The 17,008-nt window shown below is 39.1% G+C and overlaps 1 protein-coding gene across 1 annotated transcript in view; it reads right to left on the bottom strand.

The window, feature by feature from the left end:
• DNAH11 (dynein axonemal heavy chain 11) overlaps positions 1-17,008 on the bottom strand; it is a 191,927-nt gene that overhangs the window by 141,528 nt on the left and 33,391 nt on the right. The window contains exons 10-23 of the mRNA XM_077303577.1: positions 15,545-15,682; positions 15,327-15,451; positions 12,366-12,561; positions 11,318-11,422; positions 9,577-9,972; positions 8,527-8,859; positions 7,281-7,535; positions 7,028-7,197; positions 6,355-6,577; positions 5,365-5,481; positions 5,184-5,270; positions 4,240-4,398; positions 2,847-2,930; positions 936-1,094 (exon numbers count right to left, since the gene is read on the bottom strand). Coding sequence (XP_077159692.1) covers positions 936-1,094; positions 2,847-2,930; positions 4,240-4,398; positions 5,184-5,270; positions 5,365-5,481; positions 6,355-6,577; positions 7,028-7,197; positions 7,281-7,535; positions 8,527-8,859; positions 9,577-9,972; positions 11,318-11,422; positions 12,366-12,561; positions 15,327-15,451; positions 15,545-15,682 — 2,547 coding nt within the window. The remainder of the gene's footprint in view (positions 1-935; positions 1,095-2,846; positions 2,931-4,239; positions 4,399-5,183; positions 5,271-5,364; positions 5,482-6,354; positions 6,578-7,027; positions 7,198-7,280; positions 7,536-8,526; positions 8,860-9,576; positions 9,973-11,317; positions 11,423-12,365; positions 12,562-15,326; positions 15,452-15,544; positions 15,683-17,008) is intronic.

Here is a 17,008-nt window from a genome sequence, read left to right as displayed (position 1 = left end):
TTGTTTGCTTACTGAAATTATTTTTATATCAGCTCATGCTCTCATCTTGCACTTCTGTTTTTCCTTTAATGAATAAAGTATGCCCCACTCATCTCTCTCTCTCAAGCACAATCTGTAAGTCAAATGGGGGGGGGGAGGAATTCCTCCTCTCCCCCACTTTTGTGACTTGAGACAGGTTTCTTGTGTCTATACTGATAGATATTTTATAAACCACAGAAAATACTACATAAATAATGCACTTTAGAAATAATTTTGTTTTAGCAACACATTTGACTAATAGATCAGTTTTCTACACCTTTTTGTTAAATGTTTAGAAGTTATTTATTTTTCAACCTCAACTGATGATGCTTAGAAGTGCTCCCATACTGAACATTTTCTGGAATGAAGAACATCTAGAAACAATATCCTCATAATGGTTTCCACACCTATAATTCTTGAAATTGGAAGTGAAGGGGCTTGAGAACTACAATATTTATTTCCCTACTTAGCATGAAGTTTAATTTGAGACTGAATCAGAATTTGAATATGAAATAACACATCTGTAATATCTGATACACAGTTCCATGAAGTAGATTCTCCAAAGCATGGACCTTTGGCCCTCACCATCCTCTTACAAAGACTGCATAGACCATATTAAGTTCCTGGTGGGCTGTTTTATACATTGAAATATGCATTACTGATTCTCATAGGAAAAGGGACTTTTCAACAAAGGTCTTTCAGTAGCTTTTCCACAAAAACCACACATGATGTGCTTTACAGTTTTGTGATCTTGTTTTGGAAGTAATGAGCAAACTTATACAAATGGTTTTTAAGGAGGTTGATTAAATTAAAAATTGCTCTTCCCTTTTTTGCTTGTAGAAACAGGAAGAAGTATCAAATTACATATTTGACTTAAGAGCTAAAAACAATCCTGACAATGGTATTAAGATACTTACACCTATAGCATCCATTAGTTGATACCAGTGTCTGTCTCTCATTGCAGGGTTCTGAAGCTCTGTTATAGCCCTCAATGTTGTCAGCAAGTTCTTTATTGTTAACTCTAAATTAATATATACATTCCAGGTGCGAACCTCTTTATCCAGTGACCACATCTCCTAAAGAAAAACACAACAATGAAAGAATACTGCATCAAAAAGCGATACCACCACTAATAAAATAATAAAAGGTTTTCCAGAACATGCTAGAAATTGTATCTTCCCCACATTCAAAATTAAGTAGCAATGATTGATAATGAGAACATATGAAAATATATGATGTTAAGTGAACCATCAGGAAAGGAGATTCCCTTTGTCATACTCCTATTTCTTATACATACTGTAGCATTATCATAAGTAATTATTAAGAACTAGGAAGTGCTTGGAGATAATCCTTAAAGGTAGGAGAAAGGCAAAGTAACAATTTGAGCTCTGTTCAGATCTATCCTAGTGGTGTCATAAATTAATGAGGGAGCAGTAATATTCAATAAGTAAAAGCTGTGCAAAGTTCAGGAAAAAAACATTTAATACTATTGTAACTTTCCCCCAAATAAGGTTTGTGTCCCCGATGACATACTGGGTAAGACTTGCTCCGATTGGCCCTCAGTGGGGGATATATGCCCAATAGGAAGAGGATACTCCCCCCCCCCCCCCCCCGAGGACCAATCATGGATCTTCCTAGCCCTCCTCCAGGCAGGAGAAAAGACAGCCCCTGCTCAGTAACCCCACTTTGCTGTGAGACATCCATGGTAAACTGGGACAGCGGGAACACGGCTGGCCCTCATGGGTGTGCTCACCTGGCTGAGCCAATCTGCCCTGGATGAGGCCTTCTGTCTGCTTAAGAACAGGGGGAGGAGGGCCAGCCATGTTCGGCAGCCCTGCAGCCAGCCAGCCAGCCAGCCCAGGCAGCCTTGCTTGGCATGCAGAAGGTCCCAGGTCCACTCTCTGGCATATCCATTTGAAAGGATCAGGTAATTGAGTCTCTAAAAGATTCTGCCTGGATTACATGATAACATGAGGTCCACCAGAGTTTCTTGCATAGAAAATTTTTAAAAAACTTGAATCAGAAAAAAATAGAAAAAATCACAAAGTTAAATAAATTGCTAAGTTTATTTGCATGTCCAGGTTTTTGGAGTTAGTTGCATCAGTTGCTCCATGAGATTATGATAAGGATACTGTAATCATATAAATATGAATAGCTGCAAGCTTGCACTGACCTACATAATTAGATAATACATCCTACTTTACTTCCCATTTTAACCACTTATTGATGGTCAATCACTCTGGACGGGCTGAGATTATTTATTATTTTGGTTAAAATATTCCACTTGCAGCCAGCCAAATATCACACTTAAAGACAGTTTCCCCACTGGGAACTTCACTGCCCTGTCTCCTGTGCAGGAGCACAAATACAGGGCAGACAAGTGCACTGGACCAAATGCTCCCCTATGTGGGAGCAGGAAGGGGTGGGGGCAACCTGCCCTGGCTCAAACTCCAGTCTGCAGCCCAGTGCAAAGCCTCCGGTATGGAAACAGTCATACACTTGAACCCATGCAATCAGACCATTTATCCATCAAGATCATCACTACCTACACAGACAGAATCAGCTCTCCAAATTCTCAGGTGGATGTCTTTTACATCATCTGATAGCTGATTCTTTTAAATGGAGATACTGGAGATTGAACTTGTATGCAAAACAGATGCTTTACCACTGAGCCACACACCTTTCCCATTCTTACAACATGACATTACAATATAGTGAAATATATATGGAAGTATAACACCTTTAACTATTTTCTTCCAATATGCAATGAACAATAAACACCTTTCAGCAGCATTATCTGACATATAATGGGAAGCTCTGGCACTTACCTTGGCAAACCTTCGGAGTTCTACATCTATTTGTTCCATACTGATCTCTCTCCAATGGCTTTTAGTCCAATCATTAATGGCACTCTGAAAGTGGAAGAATGCAAAAAAATGAAATCTGATGGAGGCAAGTATTTGTAAGAAAACAGACTATAAGAAATGAAACAAACTACAGGATTGTTTTTACATATTGGTGATACTTTTTCAATTAGATTCTTTTAAATGTATAAATTTTATAAATCTTGAAAATTTCTGGATCAGAGTCTGCTTGGCTGGAAATCTGACAGTTCTGGCTCGCTCCATGGCACAGTACTCCATTGGATGCTTTAGGATGCTTTGGGCTGATCCTGCATTAAAGACTAGATGGCCTGTATGGCCTATTTCAACTCTATGATTCTGAGTACTGTATTTCTACTAACATAAATAGCTGCTTAGGATTATAGTCTTGAAAGAACTGCCATGTTAAAAGAATTTATTTTGCTCTTCCCTTTTTCTCTCCTTCCCATCCCTCCTCCAAGGGTGCTTTTGAGTTCTCTGCCAAAGGACATGAAACTTAGACAAACAAATACAGGTATTAAGGCAAAATGTGTACTAGACCTGGGCTGACATACATGTTTGCAATCAATATAAAGGTATGGTTGGTGGTGGAGGAGGAAAGTGCCATCATGTCTCAGCAAATTCAAAAATCTCACAGAGTTTTCAAGGCAAGAGACAAACAGAGTTGGTTGTCATTGCCTTCCTCTGTGCAGCAGCCCTGGACTTCCTTGGTGATCTCCTACCCAGGTATTAACCCAAGGCCAATCCTGCTTGTCTTCCAAGATATGATGAGATTGGGCTAACCTGGGTCATCCATGTCAGGGTTTAAAGCAGGGGTAGTCAAACTGCAGCCCTCCTGATGTCCATGGACTACAATTTCCATGAGCCCCTGCCAGCGAATATGGAGGGCCACAGTCTGACTACTGCTGGTTTAAAGTATGACTGCCATTTGTAATTCATCTGTGGTTTTCCTATATCCACCCTACCCCTCCCTTCAATGGAAGTTTTTAAAAAACGATTTTTTCCTTTATGGTTTGAAGAGTTTTTTTCCCTCATATACTGAAAAAGATTCTCACCAGATTTTCTTTGTTCAAGAGTAACATTCTTGCCTTTGTAGTTTACCTGAGTTCCAATTTTAAAACAGAATGCATTCTATATGACTATTTCTTGGGCTTAGTTTGAGCTGAGACTCTTTAAAAGATGTCATAGGTCTTGATACCTAACCATTAAAAAAAACTGACTAAAATATACAATTTAAGCTACAAAGACTGCTAAAATGCTACCCCTTCTCCCCCCGACTCAAAGCATTCTGTGTCAGTGCCAGTTGTACAATGCACTTTCAAAAATGCATAGTTCTTACTGTAACATAAACTTTAATATCCCACACTCTCTTGAGCAGTCGTATTTCTTTGCGACATTGTTTCACTTGCTTGTAATCTGGCATTATCACTTCAAAAAGGTTGGCAGATTCCTTTAAGTGTGACATTTCTTCTTCCAGTACCTCCAGCTCCCTATTTGCCTGAGGTTAAAATATACATAGCTGTAAATCAAGATTAGTTAAGATCTAAATTTGTACATACTGAAGACAAAGGAATTGCAGAGATGTTTTGTGAGAATTATAGAAGAACCACTGCATGTTTCATTCTCCTTTCTGATACTCTAAAAGACATACCACATACATTTATGGGCCAGTTCCTGAGCTAGCGTAAATCAAATGCAATGCAGTAGCACTGATTTACATCAACTGCATTTTTGCCCCTACAGATTTATACATTTATGTCCGTACACAAACTCTAGGAATCTGATCACACTGTGCACAATTAAATACTTGCAAAAGCTTTATTCTAAAAAGAATTATTCTTCATGTCTTTTCATGAATTACTTATCAACATTTTGTTTTAAATAAAACAAGCACAGCCCACCAAACAGTATCCTGAACATTTCCCCCTGATGCAACATTTAACAGGATGCTGTGGAAGGGTACAATCCATAACCCAGCAAAAGTCAGTTTAAAAGCTTAAGTTTATTTTAAGATTGCAGCTACCTTAAGTGAGAAATTCATTCAGTTCTGAACATGTTATAAAATTATTTTCCAAACACCACAATGCATTTTTCATGTGTACGCATTGGGTCTTTGAAATGATAAGGCTGCTCTACATAAATATGGACACCTCTAACACAAAGGCATATAAACGCACTACCGAAAAATAATGTCAAATACAAATTACACAATATGAAAACAGAAATCTGAGTTCTGTAGTTAGATCATAAGCATAACATGTACCTCTGAGATTTCTCCATTACCTTATCAAGAAGCACATATGGCCTTTTGGCATCACAGTGAAAAGGAGCATCCACTCTAAATCTTTCTCTGAATCCTATCTGCTTTCCCTGATGAAAGAAATGCAGGCAATAAATTCTGTCAACAATCTTGTTCCCATAAAAGTATTTTTGTTAAAAAAAAAAACCTAACGGCTTAGCTTACATCAAAAGCTGCACATTTTTTTCTGAGAACGGTGACTTCAGAAGTCAAAAGAGGAGCCACTTCATGCTTTATAGATATAGCAAGTTTTTTGGTCATGTTCCATCTTTCAGGCAGTTCCTAAAGAAAAGAGAAAATGGATAATCAAGAGCTTCACACTGTAGGTAGGTGTCATTTACACAGTCTCAAAACATATCACAGCCACTTTTCCAGAAGGTGCTTCCGCACAACAGGAATTATATGCCATAATTTTGTTTAAAGGAGGTTGAACATCTCTTGAATTCCAGCAGAAGGTGGATGGTTTTACTAGTAGTGCTCACTATTTTCCTTAGATCGTGGGGAGGACGTTAGAGGGGGAAGTACAAACCCACACTATATTCTTCAGAAGTCTCACAAAAGATATAAAATTCTGAGACTTCAATTTAAGGGGGAAAGCACAAACATAGTATGGTAGCACTCTTTAGATCCTGGTTGGTTCCCCCCACCCTCTAATTTACAGTAAAAAAAAGAAAAACCTTCTGCCAATTCTGTGGACCGCTTATTCTCACGTTTGAAACAGTTCAACCTGGCCCACCAGAAAAGTTATGAAAAAAAACTCTCAACATTTTACTAGAATCTAGCATAAACAAGCTTGTGCCAAAACTGTGCAAATATGAACCTCCTTGATTCAATTTTCTTTCTTGGTTGATACACTTCCACGATGCAACAAAAATCGGGAGACAGAAATAGTTTGCCAGAAAGTTCTCTCAATCAAGTCCCACAGAAATAAATGAGGAAATTCTAAGCAGAGTTGTGCAGACATCACTTAATTCAGTGGGACATACAGGAGAAATGTTAATTGGATTATACAAAGTATTTCTTGTAAAACAATCCACTGATAGTTCAGGATGTCAGGCAGAGAGAAGAAGAAAGTTTATTATCATCATCTGGGAAAGATAGGCAGCAGTCTTGACAGAGAGAAGCATGGAACATTTGTTTCTTAATGTACAGTACCTCTACTAGGACATAAATGTGATCTGGCATCTTCTGTCCATAGTTTTCCAAGAGTATAATAGTATCTTTTAGAGGTTTAAAAAGCTCATCAGTAGTTGCTTGCCTGTCTCTCACGGCAAGCAGGTGAACCATAACATCTATCAGTCCATTATAATCTCCATTCTTTAATTCTTTTTGGAGCCCAGCATCTGTCATTTTAATGAATTCTTCTAGGTCAGTCAAGCTACCAAAGGAAGGAAGTTGGATTTACAATGATGAAATCTTTTCTACTACATGTTAATGTGTAATGGGAAGTGAAAATGACCTTCAAGTACTGTCCTGTACTTTACAGAGGGGTAGGTGCAAGGAGCAAAAGAATCAGACAAAAAAAAATAACCGAGGTTTTCCACTGTTTCTTCCTCACCTCTCACTAAGTTTGCCTTAATAATTATATAGTGTGGTGGACTATACTTAGATGGTACAGGACCTCTGAAGCCAACTTCCTTCCCCATTAGGAATCCTTCTAGGGGCATGGGAGACTGTCCCTTTTCAACTTAAAAATTATGGTGGAGATGCAGATTACTCTGAACCTGTTCCCTCCCTTTAAAGCCTGAATTTTCACTGACACCAACATATCATTTTTAAAAAGGATAAATTAACAAATCAGTTACTGGTCTAAATATGTAATTTTTACCTGTCAATGACAAATCTCAAAAGGTATTCTTTGAACATCCAACTCCATTTCTTAATGATGTTTAACAAACAAATTAGGAAAGGTTTCATGTCTACTTTAAACCACCCTTCAAATATTCTGAAATCTTCAAGTTTGTTTACTTGAATATAAAGATTCTCATAGAGGTCAATCTGCAACAGAAAATTGTGCACTATAAATAAACTTTTTAATTTCACATTTAAGAGGGTCTATAAATAAATATCCACTTTCTTGCCTGCTCTTTGAATTGCTCCGTTATTGGGTGTTGATCAGATGTACCAATATCAGTATGCATTTCAGTTTCTCCAGAAGTTAACGTATGTCCATCAAAAAGAAATTGTTTCATAAACTCAGTTCTGTCTTCTATCCAAAGATAAGCATAATGTTCAAAACTGGTTTTGAAGTCCACAGCTTTGTTAATAACATCTTCCACTCTGCCCATAATAACTCTCCTAGTCTCCGACAACTCTGTCATACTGTCCATATCACTCTAAGGCACACACACACAAAAAAGAGTTAGTTCTGTAGTTACAACATCAAGTTTCTATGAACAAAAAATCCCAACTTCAAGCATAGGCTAATGGGAACTGAACCTGCTGAGACTGAGAAGGGAAAAGATCTTGGGGTTGTAGTAGATTCAATGAAAGTGTCAAACCCTGTAGCAGTAGCGGTAAAAAAGGTAATGAAACTCTATTAGGAAAGGGATTGAGAATAAAACAGCCAATATTATAAGGCCTCTATATAGATCTATGATGTGGTCTCATTTGCAATACCATGCACAGTTCTGGTCACCGTATCTCAAAAAGGATTTTGCAGAGGTGGAAAAAGTACAGTGGGCAATCAAGATGATTAGAGGGTTGGAGCACCTTCCCTAAGAGGAAAGGCTGAAGAATCTGGGACTTTTCAGTATAGAAAAATGAGAACTAAGGGGAGACATCACAGAAGTGTATCAAAATTAGAGGGTGTGAGGGGGGAGGCATTTGGCAAAGAAACTGTTTTCTCCCTCCTCCAAAATACTAGAATTCCAGGGCATCCAATGAAGTTGGTGGGCAGAAGGTTCAAAGTAAACAAAAGGAAATACTATTTTACAGAGAATGTTTAAAATGAAGAATTCCTTGCCAGTGGATGTAGTGCTGGTCACAGGAGTAAACAACTTTAAAACGGAATTAGATTTATCCAAGGCAAATCTATCAATGGCTACTAGCCATGGTAACTGAGGGGAACCTCTAACATTCAAAGGGACTAATCCTCTGAATCCCAGAGCCAGAAGGAAACATCAGGGGAAGTCCTCAGCATCTATGTCCTGTTGTTGGCTGTGCAAAGGGACTGGTCAATCACTGTGTGAGACAGGATGCTGGAGTAGATGGACAACTGGTCTGATCCTGCAGGTCTCTTATGTTCTTATGATCACATACATTTTTAATCATTGGATCTTTGCTTCTTCTAACTTTGACATTTCAGTGTTTAGAATTATTAAGTACCTGATAAGTTTGCAATCCAAGATGTGTGGCTACTCTTTTCACCTGGCCAGACATTTTGAATATATTGCTTAAAAGTTCATCTATTAGATCATAAAAGCTGTCACCAGCTTCCTTGTCCAATGAAGGTTTAAATGCAATACTCGGAACACATAGCGTCATCTGAACCTGGAATAATGGAAGTGTCTTCACATTTGTCTCTGTGTTTTCCAAGAAAAAGTTTAAATTGTGCATTATGACATTATAAAAACCATCAATTATGATGTCATCAATGAATTCCAAATAAATTTTCCAGGGATCTGTATCTGTATCTGCTTTTAAAAGCATTAAGTTTTCCTGAAAACAAAAAACAGATGTGTTAATTATATAGTCTACTGTTGTGATAACTTGTATTATTAACTGATTAAACAGATAGCTGACAACCAGATCTTTATCGGGAACTAACAAGGAAGCCCGTTGTATCAAAGACTACAATAGGCACTAGCCACCCGCACCCCCAGCACCTCCCCCTCTGCCACAAGCAGGCCAGCTGAGGCATCGAGAGACCTCAGCGGCCATTTAGCGGGGAGTTGGGTGGGCAGCAGTGGCAGGGACAGTGCGCGCGCTGCCACTGCCACCAAAGGGTCTTCCCTTGGTGTGTGTGTGTGTGTGTGTGAGAGACACAGAAGCGGGGAGCCAGCTCATGCAAAAGGGCCGGTGAGAAGACAACCTGGGGTGGGACACGTTAACTGATTGGGTGGCTACTGGACAAACGGACAATCAGGCTGGAGGAGGACACAGGCAGGAGCCATATACGGGCAGCCTGCTGGCCTGTAAAGGTTAACACCAAACTCCTCCCAGGATCCCTTAGTGCTTTTATCTATATGCTCATGGTTACAGACTGTATGTACATTCATACAGACAAAATAAGCAACAATCTGGAGGATTGAGCATCTCACAGAGAAAGTCTGTGACCTAGCTGTTGCTGTCTGGATAGCCCTTAGAGAGGTCACCACAAGAAAGAAGTCCCCTGAGAAGCATAACAAACATACAGGATGTGGTTCCATAAATTACCTGTACAAGTGTATGAATCTTACAGCTGTCTTCTTGAAGCGACAAGAATTTCTTAGAAAGCCTATATTCTTTGTCTTCCAGGTTCAACAAAGCTTCCTTCTTATTGTCTTTTCTATAAAAGATAAGCTGCTCCATCCAACCGTTCATAATTTGTTGAATGGCTTTAACATTGTCTTTTGACCTCTGAAGTCTTTCCTCCAAGTCATAAACTGTGGCTTTTACATGCTCAATGTACTCCCAGTTGTTCTCTTCTTGCCATGTGAATGTTTCTTCAGCTTCCATTAGCAGATCATCAACTGCTCTCAGTTCCGTTTCAATCAGAGGGTATTCTACCTCCAAAACTGTCTGCTTAATCTTGTTATACCATTGTACTACAAGCTCAAGGACTCCAATGTGCTGTTGTATAGAAAAAAACACCAAATGTTGAAACCTGTCATAAAAACTACATAATAACAATCTAGTTTGCTCTTTGTGAAGGTTATTATTTTAACTGATGGAAGGTCACCAACACCTTTCTTACATTTCTGCCACGACCAGTGGCCACCTGTGTCTCTAGCCCACTCACCATATTTCCTATTAACACTGTGCATGAAGTAAGAAATAAAGCTGCAGTGTGTAAAATATACATGAAAGCACCCACATATACACATACAGGGCCCAGTCTTATATCTAACAGCAAGAGGCTTGTCTCCTATAGATAGACAACTCTGCGTAATAGAGCTGATCACAGCTAGTATATAGGGTTCTACAAACCCAGGGGAACATCTAGGTTTGCCAAAACTGTTTGGTTTTAACTCTTCACCCACAAAGTTAACAGACATTACAAGACAAAAAACAAAAAAACAAACCCTGAATGCATTGGAGGTAAAGCATGTGAAGACATTATGGTGATAGCCATCAGGCAAGTGAGGAAAGAAAACCTTAGGTTTGACTGTCCACTTAATGCTTGCCTACTTTGTCCCATGTAACTACACAGTGGGAGTGAAAAGGTAAGTAGGTAAACAGGCAGGAATAGGGAAGCTGAAAAAGATAGGTGAGGGAATCAGTGGAAGAAAAGCTTCGGTGAGCATGCAGTTGAGATAAATAGGGGAAACTCAGGAGGGTTGGGGTTGAAGGAGGCATGTAAGCCAGCCCATGGGAGAAGGAAAGTAGTACAGAATAGAGAGTGGAGCGGTGAGAGGTGATGAAACTGATTATACCAATCCAATAGTAAATGATGACTGAATGCATAGGCATTCAATGCTGAGGACAGTTGAGTGTCAGGGAAAAGATTAAAAGGGGAAAAGGGGGAAATGGTTAATAGGTAAATTGCAAGAACATATGGTATTCTTGCAATTTCTCAATTGTTTATTCCCCACATGTCTTCCCATGAGCCCCTAACATGTGCCACATTATTAGGGGGGGAAACAGGACTAGAACTGCCACGGGACTTTTGGATACACACAACATACTGCAGAGAATTAATGGTGGTAGGAGGAAAAGGTGGGAAGAAGTAGAACCGTGGTTCTAACCAATGGTGATTCAAAACCATCAACTAAGCCATAAGTATATGGTACTCCTATGGTTCATGGACCTGAAAGAAAAATAGCTTTAGATCTTATCTTAATATGATAATAGTATGTTTTAGATAGTCAAGGTTTCACCATTTCTTTTAGATTGTGAGAAGGGAAAAATGCTCAGTTGGATATGCGCAACACCACTCTCTCAGCCAAAATACATGTAGATTGCTAAAAGCACATACCTTGTCAAAAATCCTTCTTTTCTTATACATTTCTAATGCAGACCTTGGAATATCAGGCTGACCCAAAAGCAAGAGGTATTTGACATCTCTTAAAACAGCCACCAGCTACAAGAAACAAAGTATGATATTATTTCAATTATTTTTTACAAAGTAACTTTGCATGTAATTGAATGTTAAGTGCCAGACTATTTCAGCATTCCAGTTCCACTTCATCCTTGAGGAAAGAAATACACATTGTATTGGTTGGGAAAGAATTCATACAGCACCCAGCGTGACAGTAGAAACCTCTATACCAGAACAATCTGAAAAGATTAGAATCAATAATCCTATAGTACAGGATTTTAAAAGACCAGGGACAGCAAGGACAAAGAATGAGTGTATACTTTAGTCCTTAATATACACAGTGTTGCTGTCATACTCCATTTTAAGTACTTGCATGCAAGCAGAATACAGTTTAAAATTTTACCAGTAGTGATTCCATTATTATTATTATTATTATTATTATTATTATTATTATTATTATTATTATTATTATTATTATTATTTGATTTTATTTCTTAACCACCAGTCCCAGACCAAGTCAGCTCATGATGGTTTACAACTAAAATCCAAGTAAAATACAAATAAAACAATAAGCCCCAGGCAGTGTAAAATCCTCCCACACACTACCAACTCACCTACAAACCTCAAGAGAGGCACCCCACCAGCCCTAGATGTTCAAGGCATTCTGAGGAAGTGTCAGAATACTGTGTTTCCTAACAGAAAAAGAGAGAACCTGTCCCAGGCTATCAAAATCAGTTAACAATATATTTATACAACCTCTATTTTAATGATAAACGAAACAACCAGAACGGACTCTAGATTTTGTTTTGTTTTCAAAGTAGACCTTTCATCGGTGGTTGTTTCCTCCTGTGATTTTGAAACTTATCCTAGAAGTTTTCAATATTTCAACCAACTCCAAGTTGTAAAATCATTACGAAAAGATCAATTTCTTAAACATTTCTCATTACATAGCTTAATTTATTTAGCCAAAAAAGTCATACTATACCTTTGGGTCAAAATTCACACTAAGGAGCCCATCTTTATCATTGCGTTTAATTAGTGGTTGATCTAAATTAAACTGACAAACACCATCCACCTTGGATTTCCATTTACAATAGATCTCCTCTTCATATTGATCAAGCAAGGTCAGCATCTCTATATATTTCTGATAGATTAAAGCGCTTTCTGAAGTTTCCAGAAGTCTAAAAACAAAGACATTTTATCCTAGCAAGATAATACATGACTTCCATATGAGCACCCTCCTAGCCTTTTCTGGCCATGCTTTTACTTCACTTGGCTCCTTCACCTCCAGTTTTGAATTGTGGTCTCTGTCCACTGCCTCATTTGACTTTTCATCTCAAATCACTGTCTCACCTTTCTTTTGCCTGATTCCTGCTTGTTGTAGCTTTGTCACCTTTTCCCTTGCAGGTCCTAAACCCTTTTGGAGCTTCCTGATTGAAACTGTAACTGCTGCTATTCTTGTAAAATCTACAGCATCTGCAGTTAGTGTTCAGAATTTTGGACATACAGATCAAGCAATGAGAGGGATTGGTCCACTGGCTGATGATCTCACAACCTCCTTTTGTTATGTATTAAGTGAGAATCTTCCTGCTTGTTCTAGCAGATGATAGGTACTGGATGGCTTTCTCCCAACTGAAACCCAAACACAGTTATTACCTTTCTTCCAACAGGAGTGATAGGTAGATTTTAAAAATCACTGACAAAAAATACAAAAGTAAAATCTAGTTTCTCATACAGTTGAAATGAGGACATCTTCCATAAACATTTTGTCAGTTTCAACATGCAACTTCAAACAGCAGTAAAGAAAAATATATATTTTTACTAGCAGGAGACCTGCTAGGAGTTGTGAGGGTCTTGTCATTTAGCCCTTCCCTACTGTTTCCTTTTTTCTATCCCTGAACCCTCCCTGAAAGACTTTCCCCTTGTCCTGCTAGTTTTGCTCCCTCCCTCCCTTCCACCCACCAACTTGCTTTTATCTGTCCCCCTTCCCCTCATTCCCTCCCCTGGCAACCACTGCCCAAGAAAACTCCTGTCTGAATTGAATAGTGCTAGTTACCAGGCCATGTCCAGTTATGTGGTACCAGCCAGACTGCCCCCAGTTGCACGGAAGAGAATCTGCAAGATATGCATCAGACACTACAATTTGCCCTTCACTTTCCCATATCATTTCCTTTTCCCCTCCTCTTGACAGCCTCTATATCATCAACTTTCCTTGCTCCTTTCTCTCCTTTCCACACACCAAAAAATCAACTTTATCTGACCCCTATCTTCACATCTACTTATTATTTTTAACTTTATTCTCTACAATGGAGACCCAAAGCAGCTTCATAATTCTCCTTGCCTCAGCTTTATCTTCATAACAGCCCTGTGATGTAGATATGGCCAATATGTCCAGCTGGCTTAAAGTCTTCCAGTAAACTTTCCAGACAGAGAAGGGATTCAAACCTGGATCTCTCAGATTATAATCTAAAACTGTAATAACTACATCACTCTGGCTATCCTAGGTGACTGTTGTGTCTGGGTGCGTCATGCAAGTCAGGAGGTAACACTTGAGAGTTGCTGCTAGACCTGTCCCTGTTGAGACCTCCCTCATAATCCAAAAACAGAGTTTGAAAGGGCCCCGCTGCATCCCCTTGCCTTTTATTGACAGAAAATCTGCCAGTTCAGCTGTTTGCTCAGCAGCCATTACTGAGGGCATTCATCTCTTTAAACTACAGACACTGTTTCTTTCATGGCCAAGATTAAAACACCAATGTTTTGCTTTGAATTGCAGAGTTATATGCAAAGCTGGAACTTTTATTGATTGATTTATATTTATTTATTTAAATTTATAACTACCCCTTTCTGCTGAAGGTAGACTCAAGACGACAGACAACATTTATATTGTGATACAGTTAATTGCAGTAAAACCATGTTAAACATTAAAAATCTAAAATTTCTCAGGTTTGTAGAAAATTCTGTCTTATCTGTTCATAGCTCCACTCTGCTTTAAGGATCTACAGATGGGGCAACATTGAGAATTAGATATACCAATGACAGTGGCTCTCTTGATAATTTAATTTGGCCTAACCCTATAATCAAAGAGCCTCTTGTGGCGCAGAGTGGTAAGACAGCCGTCTGAAAGCTCTGCCCATGAGGCTGGGAATTCAATCCCAGCAGCCGGCTCAAGGTTGACTCAGCCTTCCATCCTTCCGAGGTCGGTAAAATGAGTACCCAGCTTGCTGGGGGGTAAACGGTAATGACTGGGGAAGGCACTGGCAAACCACCCCGTATTGAGCCTGCCATGAAAACGCTGGAGGGCGTCACCCCAAGGGTCAGACATGACTCGGTGCTTGCACAGGGGATACCTTTACCTTTACCTTTAACCCTATAATCAAGTACCTAGCTGTTGCAGAAATTTATTGTGTTTTCCATAACTCAATAGAAAAGCTGAAATTCCTATCCTGGTGATTCATAACAAGACTAGGGAGCAAGCATTTGCTATGGTTCACTAAGTAACAAGAAAACTGTTATTTATGGGGAATCCATAGCCTCATAACTAAGCGGCTTTTGTAGCACATGAACAAGAATAAGGGGATTTTAGTGCAAATTCTATAATACAAGCTTTTTGTTTTCATTTATTTTTTCATAGAATTTCTTAAAATGTACTTGTTTTTACAAACATCATTAGGGTCCAGAAAAACTACAGGCCTTTGCAGGTGTCTTAATTTTAAAAAAAATAACATCAATTTCTATAGTTACCATATGCATTCCAGAAAACAGCTTTATATGGGAGGGGAGAAACTGTAAAATAATTACTATCTCTAAAGCAAGAAACCGAACAATAATGTTGCAGTTGTATTGCTTTTTATGTACAAGTTAAAAATAATAATATTAATAACAACAACAAGAACAATAATAATGTGTGTGTGTGCTTAATTTCCAAATCTAGTGAGTTAATACTTACGGGTGAGACAGGCATGAGAAATTTGACCAAAATGACTGTATACGACCTTTAATTTCTTGGGACCATTTAAGGTTTCCAGAAGTAAATGGCATGTTTTTATGTACTATTCCATTCCCCTCTTCTACCTATAGTTGTTTTTTTAAAAAATGAACTGTTATGGATAAAGAAATCATGAGCAAACTGCACAAGGTACATTTTGTTCTTATGACACTACTTACCTGCTTAATGTGCTCGTCATACAAGTATTTGCAGTTCTGCAGCTCTTCATCAAACATCTGTAGTAAAATTTTGTAATTTGGACTAAAAATAGCTGCAATAACAGGCTTCTCCAGAAAATATCCAAAAATGGCTAAAAGCTATACAGATAAAAGACAGAGGTAAAAATCTCCTGATTTCAATACATTAATATAGTTTTCTTTCTCTCATCTTGAAGACAGATTTGGTTTTTTGTTTATACACAAACAAACACACATGCTACACGTAAACATCAAGGGAAGCAAAAGCAGTCTGCACTCTTTGTTTTAACCTACCAAACCAGGGACACAGGTTATAAAAACTGAGTATGCTTTCCACAGGCAATGGTGGAGAACTCATATTATTTAAGTTATGCAAATATTTGAAAAGTCCTTTGATTTATACAGTTGATATAATAAGGCTTTTCTCCTAGATAATTTAGGTGCCTTGATGTATACTCTAAAGCAGTGGTCCCCAACCATCGGGCCGGGCCCCGGCACCGGGCTGCGGCTCCCTCTCCTCCCCGCCCCCCCCTCAGTGAGAAACTTCCCAGGCCGCAAGCAAATCGGCCGCCAAAGCAGCCGATTAGCTTGCAGCCTGGTAAGCTTCTTTTTGCGGGAGGGGGGGAGAGGGAAGCGCGGCCACAGCGCAAACGTGAATGCGCGGCAGGTCTGTGCATGCGCATTTCACGCACGGCAGTTTCACTTATGCCAATTTGCGGCCGCACATGCACGGACCTGCCGCGCATGCGCGTTTGCACATGGGCTGCCGCGCATGCACAGCAGCTGGATTGCCCCCCCCCACTGATCCGCAGCCTAAAAAAGGTTGCGGACCACTGCTCTAAAGGAACAGAATACAAAGATCCAGTGCTATGTCAGCACTAATAAACAGTTTAAAACAGATAAATAACTATGCAGTTACACAATGTGAATATTAATTACTGCAAGTAACTGCCACTAAGGAAATATAAACTACAGTGCTGAAATTGCGTTGGAAGGGGCACATTCATATGGTACTTCTGCTGAGAATGTAGAAATAAAAAGCACATGAATAATTCTCCTATGTAACATATGTTAATTGCAAGAGAACCAGAAAACATTTTTTTGAAACAGATTTTTTTGTATGCTGCATTAACATGTCACTAACCATGGAAGCTCAGATCACAAAGGTAGCCCAGACAGCATTTTTCCATTTGTGCCAGGTACGGCTACTAGCACCCTACCTGTCCTTGGAACAACTTGCCACAGTGATCCATGCAACGATCACTTCCAGGTTAGACTTCTGTAACTTGCTGTATGCAGGCCTACCCTTGTCCTTGACCTGGAGATTACAGCTGGTACAGAATGCAGCTGCATCGGTCAACACAAAGTCATCTTGGAGGACCCATGTCCAGCCATTACTGAGGCAATTGCATTGGTTGCCAGTCTGTTTCTGGATCAAGTTCAAGA

The sequence above is a fragment of the Paroedura picta genome, chromosome 11 (genome assembly GCF_049243985.1).
Source record: "Paroedura picta isolate Pp20150507F chromosome 11, Ppicta_v3.0, whole genome shotgun sequence".
Lineage (NCBI taxonomy): Eukaryota > Metazoa > Chordata > Lepidosauria > Squamata > Gekkonidae > Paroedura > Paroedura picta.
Note: the sequence above shows the minus strand (reverse complement) of the source record. Positions and strands in the feature narration are given on the sequence as shown.